This window comes from Mya arenaria, chromosome 14 (genome assembly GCF_026914265.1).
Source record: "Mya arenaria isolate MELC-2E11 chromosome 14, ASM2691426v1".
NCBI classification, from domain to species: Eukaryota; Metazoa; Mollusca; class Bivalvia; order Myida; family Myidae; genus Mya; species Mya arenaria.
Genome location: NC_069135.1, coordinates 48633522 through 48661207, shown reverse-complemented (window position 1 = coordinate 48661207; position 27686 = coordinate 48633522). Strand labels below are relative to the sequence as shown.

The 27686-nt window shown below is 38.2% G+C and overlaps 1 protein-coding gene across 3 annotated transcripts in view; it reads left to right on the top strand.

Moving 5' to 3' along the window:
* LOC128217843 (orphan steroid hormone receptor 2-like) overlaps positions 1–25710 on the top strand; it is a 51265-nt gene extending 25555 nt beyond the window's left edge. For 2 of the 3 annotated variants that reach the window (XM_052925253.1, XM_052925251.1), the window contains exons 8-15: positions 712–902; positions 6309–6423; positions 12844–13010; positions 15309–15384; positions 18570–18726; positions 19293–19432; positions 20288–20425; positions 21027–25710. In XM_052925253.1, coding sequence (XP_052781213.1) covers positions 712–902; positions 6309–6423; positions 12844–13010; positions 15309–15384; positions 18570–18726; positions 19293–19432; positions 20288–20425; positions 21027–21454 — 1412 coding nt within the window. In that variant the 3' untranslated portion in view covers positions 21455–25710. The remainder of the gene's footprint in view (positions 1–711; positions 903–6308; positions 6424–12843; positions 13011–15308; positions 15385–18569; positions 18727–19292; positions 19433–20287; positions 20426–21026) is intronic. The other variant, XM_052925252.1, reaches the window with a different exon arrangement.
* Positions 25711–27686: the final 1976 nt, after the last annotated feature.

The following is a 27686-nucleotide window of genomic DNA, read 5'->3' as shown; positions in this document are numbered from 1 at the left end:
CAAAACATACATTCTTTAAATGTTTCTGAAAAAAAAAAAAATACGAAAAATCCATCTTATTTTTATTTATTTTTCTTGACGCTCATTTTTCAACATCTTTTTCTTAATTTTATTCCCTCCTCCTGGCGCTTATTTTTGAAAAATTTCCCGTAAAACGAAAACTAAAAAAACTCTGGCCTGATTCACTTTATTGTCACAGTAGCTTGTAAACAGATTGGAATATTGACCAAGGCAAAACCACACAAAAGTGTTCAAGTGCATTACTTAATTCTAAAGAGGACAGGGATGTGATTTGTCCGTGGATTCGCGGAAATCCTCGGATATTATGGCCCCAGGGACCCCTCTATCCACCCCCACCCCCCAAAAAAATAAAATAAAAAATAAATAGAATATATAAATAAAAAATAAAAAATATTTTTTAGCTGATTAAAAGTTATTTTGTTGCTTTTGCTTGTTAGAGTTGATATTCGCGTTTGCTTCAAATTTGAAGTCAGGAGAGCCCTCAAAAGAGCTTTGTTAAAAGTTGTTTTTTTCTACGGCAGTGTGCTTTTGACCTCCAAGAGTGCCCCAAGAACCCATGGCTGAAATGGTTTCAGCCCTCCAGTGCCGGGTCAATCACATCCCTGGAGGATAAATCCTAACTCAAGGCTTGTGATGCTAGAGCATTATATATATGATCCCACATCATTGACTTGCTCTTCCATTTTCCAGCTGTGCAGCAGGAGCGGAAGCCATCGGACAAGGAAAAGCTGTCCCCGACAATGGTCTCCACAGCGTCACAGAAAATCTACATACGTAAAGATCTGCAGAGCCCGTCCACAGCAATACCAATGTTCGGGCAGCGAGACGAGGACCAAGCAGTGCGTGTATCACCAGGCCTTTTTCAAGGCATTTTGGAACAAGTATTTATTCACCTCAATTTTTTGGTAAAATCATTGAATTCAAATAGAAATTCCAGTATTGACCCTTTGGAAATATATTTGTTTTACCTTTGAGGCGCTTCCAAAAAGGCCATCACAATGAGTTAAGCTAACATCACATGCTAAATTTCAAGTTTAATCTGCTGGTTTTAAAGCTGCTCTCTCACAGATATACCATTTTTACAACTTTATTTTTTGTCTTGGAAAGAGCAATTTATTTTGTAAATATCTGCAAACCAATGAAATAAGATTGCTGACAAAAAATCAGATCATAGATTTTCATATTTCCGTTCGAAAATTAATGTTTTATGACAGTTTAAGAAAAATGCATAAAACATTAATTTTTAAACTTAAATATAAAAATCTGTGATCTGAGTTTTTGTCAGCAGTCTTATACAACTGGCTTCCATGGATTTTCGCAAAAATTGGCTCGTTCAAAGACAACAAATAGTGTTGTCAATACGTTCAATCTGTGAGAATGCAGCTTTAAATAAAATTGATATTGTTGTGTACAACTCGTTTAATCTTACTTTCTGATATATCACATTATTTATGACACATGTATGTTTCCCATTCTTTTGTATTTCTCCAATTTGAATTTAACTGGGTCTGTCTACCACATAAATCCCAGTAAATTTAAAAATAGCATCAGTATATTTATCTGTACTAATTAGGGCAACGAGTAGTAAAATTGGTACTCGAGTACTCGGACAATCTTTCGATCGAGTACTCGGGTATTTGATTACTCCGAAAAATTGAATTTGTTTTCGGGAAAGACAAATGTTGTTTCAGGCTTTTAATTATGCAATGCTAATTCGCTACAATATAGCTGGAAAGTTCAACCCGGATTTTATTTGAGCGTCTAGATTATCGAGATTTATAATGAACAACAATCAGAATTACAATGAACGAAAATTAATAGCATACATAAAAATAATGAACGAAATACTTCCTACTGTATTATTGTTTTTTACCTCATTAATATTCATAATACTTTATTTAAGATATCAACCAATCAATTGTGATAATCATTGCAAAAATAGTTAGAATACGCCAATTAAGAAATCAATGCTCGTAACGGTCGCTACTCGTTCGCTCGTTAGCGTCTATTGTTTGGTGAAAGGTCTCTAATTGGTAAACAATAGAATTGTGTAGGTGAAAGTACCGCTATCAAAACTTCGCTTCTTTGCATCAGTGCTAATTGGAAATACGGGCCCTTTGTTGACAGTTTGCAACTCTCACAACAACTCTCAACCAAATTATTAGGGTCAATTGTGTACACAGCGGGGATTAAAGGGACAGTAAATTTTCCTCTTGGCAACTAACCAGATCTGATACTTCGTCTGCAAATCGTGTATTAGGATAGTATTTTTATAGAGTTTTTAAAAAAAAAATCCGAGTACTCGAGTAGTGATTTGGTACTCGAGTACTCAGACAATTGATCGAGTACTCGAGTACTCGTTGCCATCTCTAGTACTAATACATGTGACTTTCACATACTAAATCTACACACTAGAAACTGGGAAACCTTTATGATAAGACCCAGACAACGCGAAAACTTTTTCTTCTTCACAGGACATTGCGACAGGTAAACACCTTAAGTTTACCTGTCGCAACAAATTTTTACCTGTCGCAATGTTACAAACAGTATTCGGTTACATCAGCTTAAACCTTGATTTTAAGCCTCTTTTTTAAATAAGTTTTGTAAATCCCCATTATAACAGGTTTAGATCTTTTTGGTTAGACTTGTCTTACAGTTCTATAATAAATTACAAAAAAAGCTAAATATCATGTAAAAAATCAATATTCGGATCTAATGTCATAATTTTTTTCTTCCCTTGCCTCTCCAAAAAAAAACTCATATCTGGTTCGTCTACCCATGGAACAGCACGGTTATAAAATGTAACGAATTGTACTACAAGTCAAACTCAGGCACAACATTTATGCAAAAACGAAAGTAGATTTCTTGTTATTGGCAAAGTTAAACAGAGCGGAAAGAAAGTCAGCTCGGTATATTAATCATCATATCTAAATTAAAACGATTGCCGGGAACCACTTCGCCGAAAATAAATACATACGGAATTTTGTAATTTACGAACATTTCCGTAAAATAAAAGTATTAGAGTACGAGCTGAAATCGGAACCTTACGCGTTTTATCGGCTTTTACGGAAACATGTCGAAACGGGGTTTACAAATAGTGATACACGGATTAACACGCTGAATAATCATGATATAATAGTTAAAAATAACTCTGAACATTTATTTAGAAACTGAAAGTAAATTTTCCAAAAATTAAACGGTGCTGACTGTAATTTTTCACCGGACATTGTGACCGACCAAAACAAAAGTTTCGCCGGTCAAAATGGAAATATACCGGACATGTCCGACTGTCCGACGGACATTCGCATAGTCTGAAGACCGCGACAAAATATTATTTTAATCAAGTTCAATGATGTATTATCAGCATCATACAAGCTCATAAGGACAATTCTGTGCTTGTTTTGAGGAAATACTGTATTTGCCCATTTTGGGACCATCTTGTGTCTTGTCCCTTTAACCCTTTACTTCATGTAAACCTAAGCCATTTCAGGCTGCCAGTTCATGGCTTATCAGTTCATATCAGTACCCCTACTTCATAGGAGATTATTGATATTATTGGAATTTTAACCCTAATGTATTACAAACCTATTTTCTTAGTATTTCTTTTGGTTTAATCAATAAGTCATCAATGTAAAGTTTATAGAGAATTAAATTTCCAATCCAGTCATATAAATTTTATTTTGTTATCTAAATTATTTCCGCATGATATTCATAAACAAACAGAAAAATATGTCAAATTTGATGAAAATTAATTTTTATTACACTTTTATTTATCAAACACAACACGAAATATTATATAAACAACATATTTTTATAATTCATTTAATGCAACCTGAATTGAAACAAAGATGGACAGAATTAAAAAATAGTTCACAACAAAGAAGCACGGTATATTTATATATATGATACAGAAGAAAAAAAAAGTTGATCAACAGTCACAGTACGTATAACTTTCGGTTATTTAACACTACAATGAACAAATAAAGTTATTATTCAACTACTAAATGAGGCCTGCATGTTATTGTTTACTAAATTTATATCGTTTATTGCATGTCCATGTATTGTCATTTGGGTTTGATTTTAAAAATCCTCATTTCTCGTATCCTTGTGTGCGTGACGCCGAGGTCTGAATTCTCGACGTCGTACTCAATGTCTCAAACTCATTTTAATTGAAGCCAGAATGTTCCGATTCGTCAGACAAACACTGAAATATAAATGACATTATTCAGGAATGTTGTTTTAAACTGAAGTTAACAAGGGCAGAAATTAGCTCTACATTGCATTCTTGTGTATTCGAAAACACGTGTTTCAACAGCTGATCGATGTTAAATTGGGTCATGTCAAAGTTTAACAATAGGGATAGTCATTATTTTATAACACATTTGTACTTACTTTCAATTTGTAGAAGCAGATGCGCATTTTTATGACCGGATTAGCGAAACAGAAGTGACACATATGTCCCATATAATGATTTATGGCCTTTGTTTATACAAGCCAGATGATTTTTTGTTTATCCAACATGGCCGACATTTTGACACGTTTTCGAACCATGACCTGTGACGTCAGGCGCGTGATCAATAAAATATAGTTGTATTATTGGTAGTTAATTATAACTTGCAGTATTGTGTAAATTTCCACGAGGAAAACGAGACAGAAATGCCCACAAACCTGCGCAGTCAACGTTTTACGCATCTTTGATACCAGTGACCTTATTTCGCGATTTTCCGAAATTCTTTAAATAGTAACATAGTGTTTTTTTTAGTGCATTGTATTTATCGATGTTTATACTTCATGAATATGAATTTATAGCGCATAAACAAGCATCAGGTATGAAAATAAATGCCCCTACATTACGAATACGTAGGATTACGTATCTATGAAGCTATGGATAAAACGTTAAGATCCGTATCTATGAAGCTATGGATAGATAAGTAAAATTGCGTATCTATGAAGTAAAGGGTTAAGGATTCTATCTTTTGAGATTGTTTTGAGCAAGAAATGAAAGGAATATTGACATGCCACCGTAGTCAAGTATACCTGTCTTAACCCTTTAGCGCATGTATACGAGATAGGCCGACGTAGCTCATTACCAGATGTATACGCATTTGGCCGACCGTATCCATTACTGGATGTAAACGCATGGCCCGCATATTTCAATAGGGTCATTTCAATATTTCAATTTTGCATCTTTCTTTTTGTAAACAATATCCCGGATGTTTATAAAATTAAAGTTTAACCTTTTGTGTATTGATTTTCCCTTGAAAATATCGTCTGCTAAATTGAGAAGGTGTTTATACTCCCAATCGCAGGTGTGATATCCCATTGTGACGTAATAAGACCACGAGCTAAGTACTGTATGGAATTTCCCCCAAATTCATTGATGCATAAATCATTAAATATATTACGTCAGTTCAGTTTACCATTAAAATCAATTGAGATTATATTTACTTAAAGGTAATAATAATTTGTTTACAAACAAAAGAAACAATTAGTAAATGAGAAAATGATGGGTAAATTTTCTGTGAAGCTTATATAATGTCCATCATAGTTTTGGCTGTAAAATAGGTCATGTGCAAGCGTTTTGTTTGATCTAGATCTTTTTATTCATACCGGAAAATCATTTATCGGCTTTCTTTTTTTGTAAACAATTTTATGAGGGGGTAATAAAGTTAAACAGACACCTTGGACTGGATCTCTCAGCTGGATGACACCGGATATTCCTGACATATTTCTGTGTATTAATACACAAGAACATAAATTGTCGGCTTTTTAATCCAGATGGGTCTTTTTTATGATAGGGGTAATTAAAATTAGATCGATTCCAGCATTTTATTACCCTTTGATTTAATGCAATTATGACATTTCAAAGAAATGTTACAAATCCATCTTGAAAATACATTCACAGCTGAAATAAAATAATTTAATATTTCATCATTGACACCATTTATTAGATAATTTAATTATCTATAAAAAATGAATTCACATAAAAAAGATTTGGACACAATTATTTGGAGTAACATTGATTTTAAGGTCATACTGCTGTATTCATTTTCTCATTTTCAAATATCCAGAAAAGTACCTATGCAGATAAGGACTGCTTATCAGTAAGATGGCTATTGACTGGGAGGTGTAATCTGGCCACTTGTCTATGTGCTAAAGGGTTAAAGGTTGACGGGAATAATTATGATTTAATGATATACATGTGCATTTTCAAGGTTGGCAACCAGTTCTGCATTTGATGATTTATTCTGAGTCCATGGTAGATGATAAAACAAATCTTATTTTAGGGTGGTGATGCCGGGAGCCAGTCTACAGCCAACTTATTGGCCAGCCTCCAGGAGCGGCTGGTTCCCACAGACCAGGGCCCATTGGTTCTCGGCACAACAACTACATCAAATACAGGTGGGATATTGTCTTGTTTATGATTTAAGGACTCATTATTTAAGGTAAAAAGTGAAGATAAAACAAGTTTTAAGTCATAGTGGTTTGAGGATAGGCGAGTGATATAGGGCCGTAATGGTACTCTTGGAAAAACATAAAATCATACTTTAAATACTTGGACACATAAATCGGAACTAGAAAAGCATAAACATTGACAAAACATACAATTTCATTTAATCCTAAGTCAACTAAAGAGGTAGTATGCAGGGCTTTTTCTATAGTTCCAACGGGTCTGACTATCGAACCCATTCCCAATGCAAAATATAAGATATATTTCCCAATCTTCTTAAATATAATCCCATTTTGTTTATTAACGATTTTTATACGCCCATCTCACGATGGCCGTATTATGGGAACACCCATGGCGGGCGGGCGGGCGGCTCCACAATGTTGTCCGCTCTCTAACTTGAACATTTCTCATCCAATTTCCACCAAACTTCATGAAAGTGTTTGTTGGTGAAATATCTAGGTCAAGTTCGATAACCAGCCAAATCGCTTTAGGCACTCCAGAGTTATGGGCCCCTGAATTTGTCAAAATTGGCCATTTTAGCTTTGTCCGCTCTCTAACTTGATCATTTCTCATCCAATTTCCACCAAACGTCATGAAAGTGTTTGTTGGTGAAATATCTCGGTCAAGTTCAATAACCAGCCAAATCGCTTTAGGCACTCCAGAGTTATGGCCCCCTGAATTTGTCAAAATTGGCCATTTTAGCTTTGTCCGCTCTCTAACTTGAACATTTCTCATCCAATTTCCACCAAACGTCATGAAAGTGTTTGTTGGTGAAATACCTAGGTCAAGTTCGATAACCAGCCTAATCGCTTTAGGCACTCCAGAGTTATGGCCCCCTGAATTTATCAAAATTGGCCATTTTAGCTTTGTCTACTCTCAAACTTGAACAGTTTTTATCCGAATTTCACCAAACCTGCTACTATAAATGTTTGTTGGTATATATTCTTGGCAAAGTTCTATAACCAGCAGGCTCTTCAGGATTATGGCCCTTGAATTGGTCAAAATTTGCCATTTTTGCTTTGTCCACTGTCTAATTTGAACAGTTATCATCTGATCTTCACCAAACTTGCTGAAAATATTTGTTGGTAAAATAAATCGGTCAAGTATGATAATCAGCCAAATGCCCCGAAGCACTTCAGGATTACTGCCCTTGCCATTTAAGCTTTGTCTACTCTCTAACTTGAACAATTCTCATCTGACCTTCACCAAACTTGCTGAAAATGTTTGTAGCTATAAAATCTTTACCAAGAATGTTTGCCGGTATAAATGCTTTGCCAAGTACACACTGATTGTCTCTTGGGTACGATTAAGGATGAATCATCTCTTGGAGACCTATATAAAAGGAACAGTGTAAATAATGTTGTATAAAATAAAACAAGACTTTAGGTTTGATGCAGTGGTATGAAGAATATTTCCTGAGACCACAGTGTGACTGAATATTTGCTGAAGTATACACCATAGTTTGACAGAACAATTGCTATAGATAACTGAAGAATGTGCCATAGTTCCCTGAAATACAGAAGTACTTGGTAAATACAATTTTGCATGAAACCCTCAGTAAATATCAAGGGCTTGGTCCCCAAAGGTTCTAAGTGCTTATGAAAATTATAGACATTTTAGCACCTTTTGACTCGAAACCCTCGAATTAAAATAATTTTTTTCTACTGTTAATGCCATATTGTGCCAAATCATTTGCTTCTTGAAAAGCTTGCTTCTCAAAGGGCCAATGTGACAGTAAGTTGTCTTAGAATCCAAGAAATTATTGATGGGCGTATTTTGTGAGTGTCACTCTTGTTTCAACATCATTATCAATTATGTGATGTAAAGTTTTGGGGCTAATAGAATTCAGAAATCGTTGATTTTCATCACATTCAGAGATCAGTATGAAATATTATCTGTCATGATTTATCGGACTTGATATTTCAGCCTTTTCAGTTCATTTGAAGGGGAAAAGGAAGTAATATTTAATAATTTCCTCATTCGCAGGAGACTGGAAAGCATGTTCTTTTATCTGTAAAATTTCCCAATTTCTGCCTATTTTGCGAGGCAAGTTTTCCCAAAATGTCTGAGTCTCTTTCCCAAAATGGGCAGAAAAAGCCCTGTAATGTGTGAAACCCTGTCTAATGGAGATTGTAACCAAATGACTAATTGAAGCGCAAAATTATAACTTGTTTGCAAAAGATCATCTAGATAGTTGGCTTACAGATGCAATAAAAAATTATTCTTCATGCTGGTACATTTATCCTTATAAAAGAAATTTGTTGGGAACAAAAACTTAACAAAATATTATTTATGTCCATTTCATTACAACAGCTGGCAGTTCCACTGTGAACTTAGTGGCTGGCAGTTCATCTGTTTACTTAGTGGCTGGTAGTTCCACTGTTTGCTTGTTTACTTAGTGGCTGGCAGTTCCACTGTTTACTTAGTGGCTGGCAGTTCCACTGTTTACTTAGTGGGTGGCAGTTCCACTGTTTACTTAGTGGGTGGCAGTTCCACTGTTTACTTAGTGGGTGGCAGTTCCACTGTTTACTTAGTGGGTGGCAGTTCCACTGTTTACTTAGTGGGTGGCAGTTCCACTGTTTACTTAGTGGCTGGCAGTTCCACTGCTTACTTAGTGGGTGGCAGTTCCACTGTTTACTTAGTGGGTGGCAGTTCCACTGTTTACTTAGTGGGTGGCAGTTCCACTGTTTACTTAGTGGGTGGCAGTTCCACTGTTTACTTAGTGAGTGGCAGTTCCACTGTTTACTTAGTGGCTGGCAGTTCCACTGTTTACTTAGTGGGTGGCAGTTCCACTGTTTACTTAGTGGCTGGCAGTTCCACTGTTTACTTAGTGGGTGGCAGTTCCACTGTATTCTTAGTGGCTGGCAGTTCCACTGTTTACTTAGTGGGTGGCAGTTCCACTGTTTACTTAGTGGCTGGCAGTTCCACTGTTTACTTAGTGGCTGGCAGTTCCACTGTTTACTAAGTGGGTGGCAGTTCCACTGCTTACTTAGTGGCTGGCAGTTCCACTGCTTACTTAGTGGCTGGCAGTTCCACTGTTTACTTAGTGGCTGGCAGTTCCACTGTTTACTTAGTGGCTGGCAGTTCCACTGTTTACTTAGTGGCTGGCAGTTCTACTGTTTACTTAGTGGCTGGCAGTTCCACTGTGAACTTAGTGGCTGGCAGTTCCACTGTGAACTTAGTGGCTGGCAGTTCCACTGTTTACTTAGTGGGTGGCAGTTCCACTGTTTACTTAGTGGCTGGCAGTTCCACTGTTTGCTTGTTTACTTAGTGGCTGGCAGTTCCACTGTTTACTTAGTGGGTGGCAGTTCCACTGCTTACTTAGTGGCTGGCAGTTCCACTGTGAACTTAGTGGCTGGCAGTTCCACTGTGAACTTAGTGGCCGGCAGTTCCACTGCTTACTTAGTGGGTGGCAGTTCCACTGCTTACTTAGTGGCTGGCAGTTCCACTGTTTACTTAGTGGGTGGCAGTTCCACTGTTTACTTAGTGGCTGGCAGTTCCACTGTGAACTTAGTGGGTGGCAGTTCCACTGTATACTTAGTGGCTGGCAGTTCCACTGCTTACTTAGTGGCTGGCAGTTCCACTGTTTACTTAGTGGCTGGCAGTTTCACTGTTTACTTAGTGGCTGGCAGTTCCACTGTTTACTTAGTGGCTGGCAGTTCCACTGTTTACTTAGTGGGTGGCAGTTCCACTGTTTACTTAGTGGCTGGCAGTTCCACTGTTTACTTAGTGGCTGGCAGTTCCACTGCTTACTTAGTGGCCGGCAGTTCCACTGCTTACTTAGTGGGTAGCAGTTCCACTGCTTACTTAGTGGGTGGCAGTTCCACTGCTTACTTAGTGGGTGGCAGTTCCACTGCTTACTTAGTGGGTGGCAGTTCCACTGTTTACTTAGTGGCTTGCAGTTCCACTGTTTACTTAGTGGCTGGCAGTTCCACTGCTTACTTAGTGGGTGGCAGTTCCACTGCTTACTTAGTGGCTGGCAGTTCCACTGCTTACTTAGTGGGTGGCAGTTCCACTGTTTACTTAGTGGCTGGCAGTTCCACTGTTTACTTAGTGGCTGGCAGTTCCACTGTGAACTTAGTGGCTGGCAGTTCCACTGTTTACTTAGTGGCTGGCAGTTCCACTGTGAACTTAGTGGCTGGCAGTTCCACTGTATTCTTAGTGGGTGGCAGTTCCACTGTTTACTTAGTGGCTGGCAGTTCCACTGTTTACTTAGTGGCTGGCAGTTCCACTGTTTACTTAGTGGCTGGCAGTTCCACTGTTTACTTAGTGGCTGGCAGTTCCACTGTGAACTTAGTGGCTGGCAGTTCCACTGTTTACTTAGTGGCTGGCAGTTCCACTGTGAACTTAGTGGCTGGCAGTTCCACTGTTTACTTAGTGGCTGGCAGTTCCACTGTTTACTTAGTGGCTGGCAGTTCCACTGTGAACTTAGTGGCTGGCAGTTCCACTGTTTACTTAGTGGCTGGCAGTTCCACTGTTTACTTAGTGGCTGGCAGTTCCACTGTTTACTTAGTGGCTGGCAGTTCCACTGTTTACTTAGTGGGTGGCAGTTCCACTGCTTACTTAGTGGCTGGCAGTTCCACTGTATTCTTAGTGGCTGGCAGTTCCACTGTATTCTTAGTGGCTGGCAGTTCCACTGTTTACTTAGTGGCTGGCAGTTCCACTGTGAACTTAGTGGCTGGCAGTTCCACTGTTTACTTAGTGGCTGGCAGTTCCACTGCTTACTTAGTGGCTGGCAGTTCCACTGCTTACTTAGTGGCTGGCAGTTCCACTGTTTACTTAGTGGGTGGCAGTTCCACTGCTTACTTAGTGGGTGGCAGTTCCACTGTGAACTTAGTGGCTGGCAGTTCCACTGTATTCTTAGTGGGTGGCAGTTCCACTGTGAACTTAGTGGGTGGCAGTTCCACTGTTTACTTAGTGGCTGGCAGTTCCACTGTTTACTTAGTGGGTGGCAGTTCCACTGTTTACTTAGTGGCTGGCAGTTCCACTGTTTACTTAGTGGCTGGCAGTTCCACTGTTTACTTAGTGGCTGGCAGTTCCACTGTTTACTTAGTGGGTGGCAGTTCCACTGTTTACTTAGTGGCTGGCAGTTCCACTGTATTCTTAGTGGGTGGCAGTTCCACTGTGAACTTAGTGGCTGGCAATTCCACTGCTTACTTAGTGGGTGGCAGTTCCACTGTTTACTTAGTGGGTGGCAGTTCCACTGCTTACTTAGTGGGTGGCAGTTCCACTGTTTACTTAGTGGCTGGCAGTTCCACTGTTTACTTAGTGGGTGGCAGTTCCACTGTTTACTTAGTGGCTGGCAGTTCCACTGTTTACTTAGTGGGTGGCAGTTCCACTGCTTACTTAGTGGGTGGCAGTTCCACTGCTTACTTAGTGGGTGGCAGTTCCACTGTATTCTTAGTGGGTGGCAGTTCCACTGTGAACTTAGTGGGTGGCAGTTCCACTGTTTACTTAGTGGGTGGCAGTTCCACTGCTTACTTAGTGGCTGGCAGTTCCACTGTGAACTTAGTGGCTGGCAGTTCCACTGCTTACTTAGTGGCTGGCAGTTCCACTGTTTACTTAGTGGCTGGCAGTTCCACTGTTTACTTAGTGGGTGGCAGTTCCACTGTTTACTTAGTGGGTGGCAGTTCCACTGCTTACTTAGTGGCTGGCAGTTCCACTGTTTACTTAGTGGGTGGCAGTTCCACTGTTTACTTAGTGGCTGGCAGTTCCACTGTTTACTTAGTGGGTGGCAGTTCCACTGCTTACTTAGTGGCTGGCAGTTCCACTGCTTACTTAGTGGGTGGCAGTTCCACTGCTTACTTAGTGGGTGGCAGTTCCACTGCTTACTTAGTGGCTGGCAGTTCCACTGTATTCTTAGTGGCTGGCAGTTACAATGTTTACATTGTGGCTGTTTACATTGTGGTTGACAGTTCCACTGTTTACTTAGTGACTGGCAGTTCTTGTGATAATTGAAGTTTTATCATTTTCAACAGTTACAGTTTTAAAATTGGGACTTAAATCAAATTTTTTTTGTCAATGGTTATGCATTTCTAGTTCTGATTTATCTCACTGGGTATATAAAATATGATTATTTTTTTCCCCAAGAGTACCTAAGGCCCCTAATCACTCGCCTATCCTCAAACCACTTTGTTCTTATTTAGCAGGAAAAGGATAAGCTAAATGAAGAGAAACCTGGAAAATTGTTCCTGTTTAAATAATTGCGTCAGAAAATGTGGAAAGAATATTGCATTTAACTAAAACAGCCAAGCTGACTAGTAAGATGATCGGTTGAAATGGTACACATTTGTGCATTTAAAAATTATGTTGCAAATGTTCTGGTCAAGAGAATAACATATGACGGACTAAGTAAAGATTATTATTTTCAGATCTGAGTACATTAGCAAATGTTGTAACAACCCTGGCATTGATGGGTGGTAAGACTGAAGGGGACCAGCCAGTTTCCAACGGTGACCCTACGGATGTCAACCAGTCAGTCGCGAAAGCGTTTGATACACTGGCGAAAGCTATACAACCACAGTCCAATACGAGCCAGGTAAGTTGTAACACAGCCGTCTATACAACCACAGTCCAATACGGGCCAGGTAAGTTGTAACACAGCCGTCTATACAACCACAGTCCAATACGGGCCAGGTAAGTTGTAACACAGCCGTCTATACAACCACAGTCCAATACGAGCCAGGTAAGTTGTAACACAGCCGTCTATACAACCACAGTCCAATACGGGCCAGGTAAGTTGTAACACAGCCGTCTATACAACCACAGTCCAATACGGGCCAGGTAAGTTGTAATACAGCCGTCTATACAACCACAGTCCAATACGAGCCAGGTAAGTTGTAACACAGCTGTGTATACAACCACAGTGCAATACGGGCCAGGTAAGTTGTAACACAGCTGTGTATACAACCACAGTGCAATACGGGCCAGGTAAGTTGTAACACAGCCGTCTATACAACCACAGTGCAATACGAGCCAGGTAAGCTGTAACACAGCTGTGTATACAACCACAGTGCAATACGGGCCAGGTAAGTTGTAACACAGCCGTCTATACAACCACAGTCCAATACGGGCCAGGTAAGTTGTAACACAGCCGTCTATACAACCACAGTCCAATACGGGCCAGGTAAGTTGTAACATAGCCGTCTATACAACCACAGTCCAATACGGGCCAGGTAAGTTGTAACACAGCCGTCTATACAACCACAGTCCAATACGGGCCAGGTAAGTTGTAACACAGCCGTCTATACAACCACAGTTCAATACGGGCCAGGTAAGTTGTAACACAGCCGTCTATACAACCACAGTTCAATACGGGCCAGGTAAGTTGTAACACAGCCGTCTATACAACCACAGTCCAATACGGGCCAGGTAAGTTGTAACACAGCCGTCTATACAACCACAGTCCAATACGGGCCAGGTAAGTTGTAACACAGCTGTGTATACAACCACAGTGCAATACGGGCCAGGTAAGTTGTAACACAGCTGTGTATACAACCACAGTGCAATACGGGCCAGGTAAGTTGTAACACAGCCGTCTATACAACCACAGTCCAATACGGGCCAGGTAAGTTGTAACACAGCCGTCTATACAACCACAGTTCAATACGGGCCAGGTAAGTTGTAACACAGCCGTCTATACAACCACAGTTCAATACGGGCCAGGTAAGTTGTAACACAGCCGTCTATACAACCACAGTCCAATACGGGCCAGGTAAGTTGTAACACAGCCGTCTATACAACCACAGTCCAATACGGGCCAGGTAAGTTGTAACACAGCCGTCTAAACAACCACAGTCCAATACGAGCCAGGTAAGTTGTAACACAGCTGTGTATACAACCACAGTCCAATACGGGCCAGGTAAGTTGTAACACAGCCGTCTATACAACCACAGTCCAATACGGGCCAGGTAAGTTGTAACACAGCCGTCTATACAACCACAGTCCAATACGGGCCAGGTAAGTTGTAACACAGCCGTCTATACAACCACAGTCCAATACGGGCCAGGTAAGTTGTAACATAGCCGTCTATACAACCACAGTCCAATACGGGCCAGGTAAGTTGTAACACAGCTGTCTATACAACCACAGTCCAATACGGGCCAGGTAAGTTGTAACACAGCCGTCTATACAACCACAGTTCAATACGGGCCAGGTAAGTTGTAACACAGCCGTCTATACAACCACAGTTCAATACGGGCCAGGTAAGTTGTAACACAGCCGTCTATACAACCACAGTCCAATACGGGCCAGGTAAGTTGTAACACAGCCGTCTATACAACCACAGTCCAATACGGGCCAGGTAAGTTGTAACACAGCTGTGTATACAACCACAGTGCAATACGGGCCAGGTAAGTTGTAACACAGCCGTCTATACAACCACAGTCCAATACGGGCCAGGTAAGTTGTAACACAGCTGTGTATACAACCACAGTCCAATACGGGCCAGGTAAGTTGTAACACAGCTGTGTATACAACCACAGTCCAATACGGGCCAGGTAAGTTGTAACACAGCCGTCTATACAACCACAGTCCAATTGTAACACAGCCGTCTATACAACCACAGTCCAATACAAGCCAGGTAAGTTGTAACACAGCTGTTTCTTCTTCATGTTATTTGTGGTTGTAGATTCTTTATCACAAAGATTTCAAAAAATAATTTACAAAATAATTGAAATGGATTTAATAATATATTTATTATCACATTGTTCAAAGTTTATGCAACCTGTACATTCATGGGACAGCAGTAATCCTTGAATAATTATTAAGTTTCTTGCTCCTAATAACAATCAATATTGAAGTTTAACTCGGATTGAATTTGATACCTTTATTTCAGGATGCTAGTTTAAATACGGACCAGTCCAGTTCAGATTATGCTGAGATGGCAGATGAAGGATGTATAGAAATAGAAGGTAGAGAAAGAAGTCTATAATCTTTGGATTAATAGTATCTGTCATGTGTTTCCATTCCGGATGGAAAAATCCGACCCGAGGGCACCTGCGTTGCCAGGTAACGAGGCTTGCAAAGTTACCAGCTATGCAGCGTGGCTGAGGGTTGGATTATTCTATCCAGAACTGGAACACATGATTGATATTTTTTCTAGCATACCTTAATTTGCATTTTTTGTGCGAAAAATACATAGAAAAGCGCATTTTTGTACATTTCACCAAAAAGCGTGTGCGATGATGTTGACTGACGTCATGCTGCGCAGTAATTTTTATTCACTGCATATGTCAAGAAGTTCATTCAGTTTCATGTCTTTTAGGGTTATTATGTCTCCCCCTCTCTGGGGGAGACATATTGTTTTTGCCCTGTCCGTCAGTCCGGTAGTCCGTCAGTCCGTCCGTACGTCACACTTCGTTTCCGATCGATAACTGGAAAACCGCATGACCTAGGATCACCAAACTTGGTAGGGAGGTTGGTCGTGAGGTGTAGAGGATCCCTATTGTTTTTGGGGTCACTAGGTCAAAGGTCAAGGTCGCGGCGACCCCCAATATAAAAAACATTTCTGCTCAAAATCTTGAGAACGGTTTGACCTAGGTTCACCAAACTTGGTAGGGAGGTTGGTCATGAGGTGTAGAAGATCCCTATTGTTTTTGGGGTCACTAGGTCAAAGGTCAAGGTCGCGGCGACCCCCAATGTAAAAAACATTTCTGCTCAATATCTTGAGAATGGTTTGACCTAGGTTCACCAAACTTGGTAGGGAGGTTGATCATGAGGTTTAGAAAACTCCTATATTTTGGGGGGTCACAAGGTCAAAGGTCAACGTCGCTGTGACCTCTAATGTAAAAAAATATTTCCGTGCAATATCAGGAGAATGCTTTGATCTAGGTTCACCAAACTTTGAAGTGAGGTTGGTCATGATGTCTAGATGATCCCAATTGTTTTGGGGGTAACAAGGTCAATAGTCAAGGTCGTGGTGACCTTCCATGTAAAAATCATTTGCGTGTAATATCTTTATGTCTCCCCCATTCATGGGGAGACATATTGTTTTTGCCCTGTCCGTCAGTCAGTCCATCAGTCTGTCAGTCAGTCAGTCAGTACGTCACACTTCGTTTCCGCCCAATAACTATAGAACTCTTAGACCCAGGAACTTCATACTTGGTATGCTAGTTGGTCATGACTAGTAGATGACCCCTATTGAATTTGGGGTCACTAGGTCAAAGATCAGGGTCAACGTGACCTTGAGGTGAAGAAACGGTTTCCACTCAATAACTAAAGATCCTTTGGGTCCAGGAACTTCATACTTGGTATGCTAGTTGTTCATGACTATTAGATGACTCCTATTGATTTTGAGATCAAAAGGTCAAAGGTCAAGGTTACCTTCAGGTAAAAAATGTTATGTTGGCAGTGACCTTAAGCTTAAAAATGGTTTCTGCTCAATAACTAAAGAAAGCTTGTACCCAGGAACTTCATAGTTGTTCATGACTAGTAGATGACTCCTATTGATTTTGAGATCAGTAGGTCAATGGTCAAGGTCACCGTGACCTTGAGGTGAAGAAACTGTTTCCGCTCAATAACTAGAGAACGCTTGCAACCAGGAATTTCATACTTGGTATGCTAGTTGGTCATGACTAGAAGATGACCCATATTGATTTTGAGATCACTAGGTCAAAGGTCAAGGTTGCCATGACCTTGAAGTGAAGAAAAAGTTTCCGCTCAATAACTAAAGATCCTTTGGTTTCAGGAACTTCATACTTGGTAAGCTAGTTGTTCATGACTAGAAGATGACCCCTATTGATTTTCAGATCAAAAGGTCAAAGGTCAAGGTTACCTTCAGGTAAAAAATGATACGTTGGCGGTGACCTTAAGCTTAAAAATGGTTTCTGCTCAATAACTTAAGAACGCTTGTACCCAGGAACTTCATTCTTGGTACGCTAGTCGGTCATGACTAGTAGATGACCCCTATTGATTTTGAGATCAGTAGGTCAAAGGTCAAGGTTGCCATGACCTTGAGTTGAAGAAATGGTTACCGCTCAGTAACTAAAGAACACTTGCACCCAAGAACTTAATACTTGGTATGCAAGTTGGTTATGTAGATGATCCCTATTGATGTTGTGATCAGTAGGTAAAAGGTCATGGTCACGATGACTGTGAGCTGAAAAATGGTTTCCGATCAATAATTGAATAACGCTTGCGCCCAGGAACTTCATACAATGCAAACTTCGTTTACATTTTCCATGATTAATCAACAACACTTTCTTCTCTTCACTATTTAATATAATCGAATAAACAAAACTTCACTGTTGGTTTGTCTCCAGTCCAAAGTTACAAATTTCATGTCCATCATTTATTTTTTCTCAGCTACGACCACACATTAGGGGAGACAAGCGCTTTTTCAAAAAAGCAATCTCTAGTTTTGTTTTGTTTTCAAGGTTTATTTTTGTAATGTTAATGTTTATGGACCTCATCCATTGAAATATCATAATTATGGTTACATAAAGTGTATAACGTCACTGCACGTGACTCATCTGGCATTGGAGGTACCTGATGGAGTTTTCCAGCACAGCTGAATTCACTGGTAATGCCTATCCGGTGTGCTAGATTAGTTTAGCAAACTATGTACTTCAGGACTTAGTGTTGAAGTTAACAAAATTTTACTTTTACATTATGCACTGATTTTGGAGACAGAGTAGATAAAATTACCAAGCTGCATATTTTTTCCCGAAAAAAAATGAGCTTAAAATCAATACATACACATGTCTAACAAACATCAAATTTGAGTGATAAACCATTGAATACATACTAAATAATGCATTAATGGAAAATACTAATTACTGGTAACAAGATTGTAACCCTGTATTTAATAGCTGAAAGCACACAAATATTAAATGATTGGTGAGTGCTAAAAGATTTACAGTGATAAACTATCATCTCATAAGGTAGAAATACCATGTTTTCTGCACCTTTCTTTCAAATTAAACACAGTATCCTTCATAAGAACCATTGTTATCGATATATATTAATTATTTTGGGTAAATTAAAACTATTGTATTAATTGTGGTACATCTTGTTTCGGAGTAAGAGTGCATCTTTAATAGAACACATACTGGTATTACATTATTAGACTACATTTTATAACTTGACTATTTTCTAGGGCCCATCCTGACTCGACAGAACTTTGTATTCTCGTTGACGACCCCGTCTCCCATGCCAGCGTATCTAAACGTCCATTATATATGTGAAAGTGCCTCTCGTCTTCTCTTTCTGTCCATGCATTGGACGCGCTCAATAGCAGCTTTTAATGTGCTCTCGTAAGTATGCTGGTATTATGTCGCTTTGTTTTTACTTGTCTGTTTTTCAAAGAAAATATACAAGGTATATACAGACATGTGGGATTGGAATATTCGGTAGATCTTAAACCTTGGCAACAACTTAAAAACCTTGGTTGTCCGGTTAGCGTAGTGGTTAGCGCTCTTGCTTCACACCAAGGCAACCCGGGCTCTATTCCTGGCCTGGGCACATGTGAGTTTGGTTTGTGGTCACCAAGCCGGACAAGTGGGTTTTCTCTGGGCGCTCCGGTTTCCCCACAACAAAACACCACATTCTCGCACAACATCATGCCAACGAAAGTGACTTAGTATAAGTTATCATAAATTTCTTCACAATCGTTGTAAAATATATTCTGTTTAAACCAACTAAAAATTCTAAATATGAAACTGGGTCTCATTTTGACACAGACAACACCCGGATGTATATGCAAGACTTTAATAACTGTTAAGTTAAGCCCCTTGTGTGACTCGTTGATTTTAAGTTAAAAACACACAAATATAACCAATATGGTATTAACACAGTACATGAATGTACAATCCTACTGCAGGTCTGACGTGCAGACTTTGTTGGTTCGGAGTTGTTGGAGCGGACTGTTCACTCTTGGTTTGGCCCAACATGCCGAGACCATGTCGCTCTCCACCATGCTGATGGCCATTCTCAACCATCTACAGTCTTCCATGGAGTCAGGTATGTTAACATTTGGTTTGCCCAACATGCGGAGACCATGTTTACTCTTTGTTTGGTCCAACATGGTCCCTGGTGTCGAGGAAAAAAGTTGTATTAATTCTTTTGGAAGGAGAAAGTTATTAATTGTTTGGCGAGAGAACATATTAGCCTCTTTTGACACAAAAGAATTTACTTCTTATGATGGATAATAGTAATAACTTGTTTTAGATTTAATTTTAAATAATATCTTGTTTCCTTTCTGAAACAATAGAAAAAGTAGCTAGCTCAATATTGATTACTACATGATGTACCGGAAACAAAATCCATGGAGTCCTTAGACTCACGCTTCTGCTTTGGGTCTCATACGTTTTGAAAACTTCATATAAAACAAAGAAGGCCATACTCATTCTATTTCTGAAATTTGCCTTTCAGACTCACTCTTTAGTTTCAAATGAGAACCCTTAATATTCATGCTGTATTGAGGCAAGAATTAACATTGGGTGAATTTAGTGTAACAGTCATTGTCAAAAATCCAGAGAGCATTAAGCACCAGTCGAGGGTGTTGTTGTGATATATTAATATGAACAATGATTGTTTCAAAGGCATGGAACTGTGGATGCATGAGAGGCCATTTAAAAAAAAAAAAACGTCTATATTGTGTACTGTACTATAGGCCTTCTTTGGATATTGTTTGGGCTGCATTGTAGATTGAAATCGCTTCAAATATGATCAATTGTCAGATAGTTAGAATCACAATTACATTGTTTCGAATTAGGAGCTGAACTATCCAGGTAAGGTACTACAGCGACAGACAGAATCTGCCAGAAGGGCTATAGGAATAAAACTATAATAAATAGACATTCATTTCTTCTTCAGACAAGGCGGTTGGGGACAAGGTGAAAAGTGTGATAGAACACATTTTGAAGCTACAGAGCTACATCCAGAAGATGCAGGCTCTCCAGGTGGACAACCAAGAGTATGCTTATCTCAAGGCACTCCTGCTGTTCTCTCCAGGTGAGATATTGTCCTGGTTTATTTTACATAGTTAGAACTACAGGTCTACATGCAGAAGACGCACGCTCTTCAGGTAACCAAGAGTATGCCTATCTATTAGAGGTGCAACGATTTGCTTCGATGCATCGAAAAACCGATATTAAATCGCCGTTTCGATTCGATACAGAAACCCCAAAATTTATGGTTTTATCCGCATTCTAAACATGTCGACATTTGTTACACAGTGTGCAATTGGTTAATAGTTAATCTGGCATTCAATCAATAATAGAGTTTTATTTTTACTAGCCTAGTAACATGGCGTCTCCCTCATTGAAAGATGCTCCTAAAAAACTTTCATCAAGAGTGTGGAAACATTTCGGGGCCCGCGACGGATTGATACAAAAAGCAACAAGTAAAATCTATTTCGATGACTTAAGTTATCCAAAGTACGACAGCTCGACTAATATCATGATGCAGCATTTGAAAAGGAAACACTCCATTGGTGTGTTCAAAATTTAAGTTCGTAAAATTCGATATGTACAGAAAAACACCACACATTTATAACGGAAACTATCTGTTGATAAAATTTAACTGAATAACAACATTTTAATTTTGTTTGCAGACAATCCATCACTTCCCAATACAGGACAGGTGGAGAAAATCCAAGAGAAGGTTCAGAATGAGTTCCAGCAGTATTTGCAAGAATCATTACCAGATGACTCTGACAGACTGTCCAAACTTCTGTTGCGATTACCCCCCTTGCATGCTCTTCAAGCTAATATCATGGAGGAGTTGTTCTTTGCGGGGCTTATCGGCAACGTACAAATAGACAGTATTATTCCGTACATTCTGCGAATGGAAACTGCAGAATACAATTCCCAGCTTGGTAGCTCTGGTTTGACGAGCAATTTGAGTTTCCCGATCTCCACTGATGCCACAATGTTGAATTCACAAGCGGACCAGACATTCACAACAGGAAATTCATTCTTGATTAACCCACAACTGATCGTTACTCAAGCCGGTTTAACAACTGATTCATTAAACAGCTGAGAAATTGTTTCTTCAATGTTCAATTGTTGTTTAAGGTATCTGGAACTATATTATGTGAAGTTTTCATGTCTTGTGACCCCATATTATTTTTTTATCATTTGAAAGTATTTTCTGTGTAGAGAAATTATAATACTAAGGATAACATAAAAAAACAACTACTTTTGTAGTTCAGTAAGATTTCTGAAGAGGCCTGCTCACATCCAATTTCTGTTTAAATAAAGAATGAAAATACAATTTGCAATGACTTCATCTAACACATTATTTTAGTCCTTTACCTATTTTAGTAATCATGTCTTACCTTTCAAATGTTTCCTAATTCATGTTGGGTCGCTAGGCATGAACATTTAACATGACTATGAATGGCTCGATGAAATGTCAAGTTAATTTGTGCATCAGATGCCTTCAGTCTTATCCAAGTATTTGAGTTGACATTGTATATGACATTTTATCCTAATGATCTTCAAGCATTTTACTCTGCTTTTCTTTGTGTTTGGAAGACAAGAAAGTGTTCAGTCATATTTACCTTTTTAACTTACATACAATACAGATATGTGCTAAATATGTTTCATTTATTTTAATAATTTAACATTTGTAGCTTGTGCTTCAGTTTGTATAATGATGTAATATAGAAAATGGAGACTGGTTAAAGAATGCCATGACATATATTGAACAAAACTGAACCAGTCTTACCAAATGATGTGTATTGTTTAAAAAGAACAATGGTAACCATTCCATTACTGAAACAATAGTGAAACAATAGTTTTGTCCTCCAGTCTTTAGTTCACAAGTGCTCTATGCTCGCATCCCAAAAAAATAACCATTGCAAAACTTTGAGGTATTTGAAAATATAATTCTAATAATATCAGTATTGGTTAATTAGAAGGACTTGTAAATTTGTTAATTTTTAAAGGGGCTGTACTCCGTATGATGAAATAGCGAATAAAAGAAAAAAAAAAGAAGAAAGAAAATTGTCGAAAACTGACATGAACTTGGTATCGATACCGGTATGTATAATGCATTGAAACTTAATAACATACTTAATAACTGAAGTACCACATAGTTTACAATTAATATTTTTTTCCATTAAAAAAGATAACTATGTGTGTCAACCTAGTAGAATTCATTCCTTATGCATGATTGGCTGTTGATGTTATCACGTGATATTACCAAGTTAGGGAATATAGCTTAAATATTCTAACTGTTGAGGGTAAGCCTTCTTAGCACAGTGGATACAACACTGGTCTACAATTTTGGTGACACCGGTTCGAACCCGGTCTCGGACTCGATTTTTTTTAACATTTTGGTATTTTTTTACAATAATGATATCAAAGAGTAAAACATTTTATTAAATAATTGTCCTGAGATTTGTTACAGAAAAAAACTTTTTTTGGTACCAATCTGGTGAACAGTTCCTTTAAATCTCTGCATAATGTCAACAGATATTTTCAAGGTATTCAGTGAACTTGACATTGTTGTAGAAGTTTTTTGAAAGTTAGATATGTGCAATGAAATTGTTTTTGATGCATTTTGTTTGTTTTTAATGCTTGTTTGTTCTTTTCTGCTCAAATTCCTTATTTTAATTCAGTGCATGTTCTTGTTGTTATTTCATTATGATTAACTTTGAAAGACTCTGTATCTGCAAGGAAATATCATGTTTGCAAATTTGATGAGAATTTGTAGATGTTCGTGTACTTCTTATCCTCACTCCGTATCATATGTCCTTACAGACGCACATGGCCTTGTTGACCACCAGGGTGTGTATTTTCTCAGATACGGGGTCCTGAGCCCTTCCCCCTCAGCCAAATGCAGCTAATTTCTCTGTAAAACATCATAGTGGACGCTATATGTCATTGTATTGGTCGCCATTTATTTACAGCGTACCTCCTGACAGCAGTGAACAGTTTTTTCCAGTTTATTACTAGTACATCCAACAAGGATCAGTATTAGCTTGCAACAAATTTTATTTTTTAAAAATGTTCATATTTTTACACACATGAGTAATAACACAGCAGATGCCTGTCATGTTTGTAAGGACATTATTCGCTATCTGTTTAAGAACTTTAGATCAAATAGAAGTGTGAAATGAATTTTTAGTTTGTCTGTTTTCTGAAGGAAAGATTCGAGGCCTTGCCTTGGTGTCGGCGTGAAAAAGCTTTGGATATAATTTAAAACCTGTTCAAAATATTCAAATGAAACTTGGTATACATGTTGCCAGAAACAATATGCACATGTATAGCAAGGCTCATAACTGTAGCTTTGATAATTATGGAGTTATTCCCCTTTTTGACTAAAATAACAACAGATGAGTGTGTGTTTTATCCTCATTGTCATAACTGTTCTGATGCTGTATGAGTCGATGAAATGTTTTATTTGGTTATACATGTATTATTATTTTTTATGAATATCACGTTGTTCCTGGTGTAAATCATTAACAATTGTTTCTGAATTTTAGCTCATTGTTGAATGTTGGTGCATGTAATGTGCTGACCTTATGTTTGTACATAGTTCCCATAGTTAATGCTGTAAGCAAACATCCATATGTCTTATTATGAAATCATTGCTGACAAAGTGTTCTTTATTGCAATCATTTTTGTTGTTTTATCATTTATGTACAGTCATTAAGTATATCTGCTATATCAAGTCCATTTTCCTGCCTGCATGAACATTTTGTAACTTGTGAGATCAAGGGCCAATTGTTCAGAGCTTTGTTCAAGTTAGCAACGTGATTAAAGTCATCATTGTTAACTTTCTAATCTTAACTACCCTGGAAGTTTCATGGACATGTTTGTGATATGCAGCACTCCTTACACATTTTGAGACAACTGTGTCAGGTGTGCTCGTTTTATTAAAAAAATATCAGCACCTCATAAAATAGCTCACCTTTTAAATAAGGTTAAAAAAACAACAATTTCTTTAACAACGTTGTGAAATCAAAGTTTTGAACAATCGGCCCCATGTTTAAGTTTATGATTGCCTAGTGGTCCAGGACAAGTTACAATGGTACCAACATTTTTGACATTGATAACACATTTAAACATATTCTTGTAAATTTTTGTCATATTTTAATATTTTAAGTAATTCTGATAATCTAAACACATGCATGTTTATTTTGCTATTTCTGATTAAAAACTTTTTTTAAGGAAGGGTTCACATTAAATTGTCAGAACTTTGGCACGTGTTCAATTAATAATTGTTTGAAGATTTTAGAGGCGCTAATTATAATTTGGTTATTGAAATACGATTTTGGTCCAAAGAACCCATAGCCTTACAAATCCGCTATAATGCATGGCAAATTGTACCAAGTTTAGTTATGAAGTATTTCAACACTACCTATCAGAAATGTAATTAGTTGTGGGCTTTCAGGGTTTTGTTAACTTCCATCTTTGATCATTGTTCCAATAGTTTGGCACTACACAACCGATGTCTAATATATCTTCATTGTTTATACAAGGTCTCTTGATGTTTCTTTTTTTGAGCTGTGGTTTCTTTCAATAAATTTAAAACCTTCATAAGGTCACCTCAGGGGTAATTCAGTGTTTTGAACGTTCTCGAAATAATTGCCTATCTGTATCAGCATTGCTACAGTGTTTGGGAAATAGTGTATCTGGCCTTTTTTCAACGAAGAGGACTTATTCAGTAATTCTACTTTCTTGGGCCTTGCATGTATGGAAGATCAGGGGAAATACATGTAGCTGCTGCAATAATAATACCATCCTAGAAATTGTATTTCAAAAACATGTACTTCAAAAACTAAAGATCATGAATATAATGAATATTTAATTGCTCGTCTTTTTTTCTGAAGAAAACAAGTTGAGGTATTGTAATAGCCTGTGTGTGGTTGTCATCATCATCGTTGTGTAAAACCTTTGCTATATACAGCAAGACTAATAACTGTTGCTTAAATAATTGTAGAGTTATGCCCTTGTTTAGATTTTAAAAAAACAACACAACAGATGAGTGTTGGCGTTCGCTGCGCAGCGTTCATTTAAAATATAAAATTTATGAATAATTTTTTGACATAATGACTTGCAGTGATTTTTAAATTAAAATACTAATTTAGTTTGATGATACTTATTGTATTTGTTTTACCGTAATCAAATGATAATCAAATGATTGATTTGTATAGAAAATGATTTTTTTACATTCAATGACAGTTGCCTGTTTTGTACAGTTGTTATCACTTCATGATTCTATCGTTGTTTTTGCTTGAACCACATCATTCTGAGAAGATCAAATAAGTAAATCATTGAAATATTTCTCAGTGTTGATTATCTCTTTTTATCCTGACATCCAGTTGAAAAACGGCCATAATTTTCTCCCTGTTGCCCTTGTTACGCCGTGGGAATTGCTTTGGAATAAACAATAAATAAGCTTTCAAGGCATCAGGAAATTAAATCACCGTTTCATTCAGAAAATGTTAATATTGAACACGGAAGGAAGAGTTTTAAAATAGCTTGTCTCAAATGTTCATTACATTAAGTCCAGAGTGCATGTTTTAACCACATGCATTTATTTCATGGTCAAGGTCAAACTTAAGGGTCAAAGGTCAGATTAGTCATCCCCACAACTCTAGGGGTTTTAAAATAACCTTCTCTACATTAGAGGAAATGCAGAATGCATATTCCAGCTATGGGCTATTCCAGTAAAGAATATAACCCGTGGGGGAAGGCAATTATTTAAATAGTATATGGGTTGGTGTCTTTTTTAGCTCTACTGGCCAAAGGCCAGAAGAGCTTATGCGATGGTTATGTGTACGTAGTATGTGCATCCGTGCGGTCGTGCGTTCGTGCGTCTGTAAACAATTGCTTGTGAACACGATACAGTCTTCAGTTTTGATTGTATCTTGATGAAACTTGTACAGTATCTAGATATCCATTAGAGCTGGGTTCCTTTCGAAAACCAGCCAGATCCGCCCATGCATGCCTAGATTATGGGCCATGAAAGTTTCAAAGAAATGCTTTCTATTTTTAGCCAGGTCTGCATAAAAAAAAATGCTATTGTGTAAACAATTGGTTGTGAACACGATACAGTCTTCAGTTTTGATTGTATCTCGATGAAACTTGTACAGTATCTAGATATAGATTAGAGCTTGGTTCCTTTCGAAAACCAGCCAGATCCGCCCATGAATGCCTAGATTATGGGCCATGAAAGTTTCAAAGAAATGCTTTCTATTTTTAGCCAGGTCTGCATGAGCGAATTCTATTTTTAGCCAAGTTTACATGTACATGTAAATTCAAGTCTAGAGTTAAGGGAGACAATTTGCAAGTCTAGGATTTTGAGAGACAATTTGCTTTTTGCTTCTGCAGCTGATTTTGTGAATTACTCTGCCTTGTTCTTGTTGAAAGCCCAAAGGCCATTTTTTAGCTTTAAGTTCTGTAGTTTGCGCATTCATCTTAACAAAATTGGTTTAAGTTATGCACCTGGTGTCATTACTGGCCACACCCAGGTTTCACAGGTTTGGTAAACATAAATCTGGAAAGGTTTGAAAATCTTTTTGTGTGTTCGTGCATCCATCTCAGCACAATTGATTGTGAATGTTTGTTCAAATTGATCATTGTTGTCCTAGGATGCCCTTGACTTTTTTTAACTTTTAAAACTACAGAATTTTTTACTATGAGTACAGTTTTGAAAGCATTTTTTTTTTGTCAGATGACTTTTACTTGGCACATATTAAAATAGTTCATGCAACTAATCTGCTTACAATACTTTCTGGGCTCAGATGTTGAACGTGCTACGTTTTTAGGTAACCCAAACACAAAACATAAACTATATGTCTGTTGCCTTTTACCCATACATACATGCTCTGGATTGATATGACCACAAAAGCCATGCCAGTAGAGCATAGGCCCTTTTGGGCCTCTTGTTTGCTTATTAGGACCCTTAAAGGGTAAATTTGCTTCGGGGGGGGGGGGGGGCTGGTATTTTTTAAAAGTGCCTTCTCCCCGGGGACAATATGTTTAAATGGAATAGCCCTATTTGGATCATGTTCAAGGCCACACTTTAGGCCCCCTAAGGTGGGCAAATTTAAATGGCACCATCCATCTTTGCATCAGTCAGTCTGGTTTACAATGTCCAGACTGTAACTTTGAGAGGGATTTTAAAATAATTTGGCACATGTGTTCAGTAAATGAAGATGACGTTTCACATGCAAGACCCACGGCCCTTCCCCAAGGGTCAAGTTCACACTAACAGGTTTGCATAGAATGCTGCATACATAGTATAGTTGGTCATG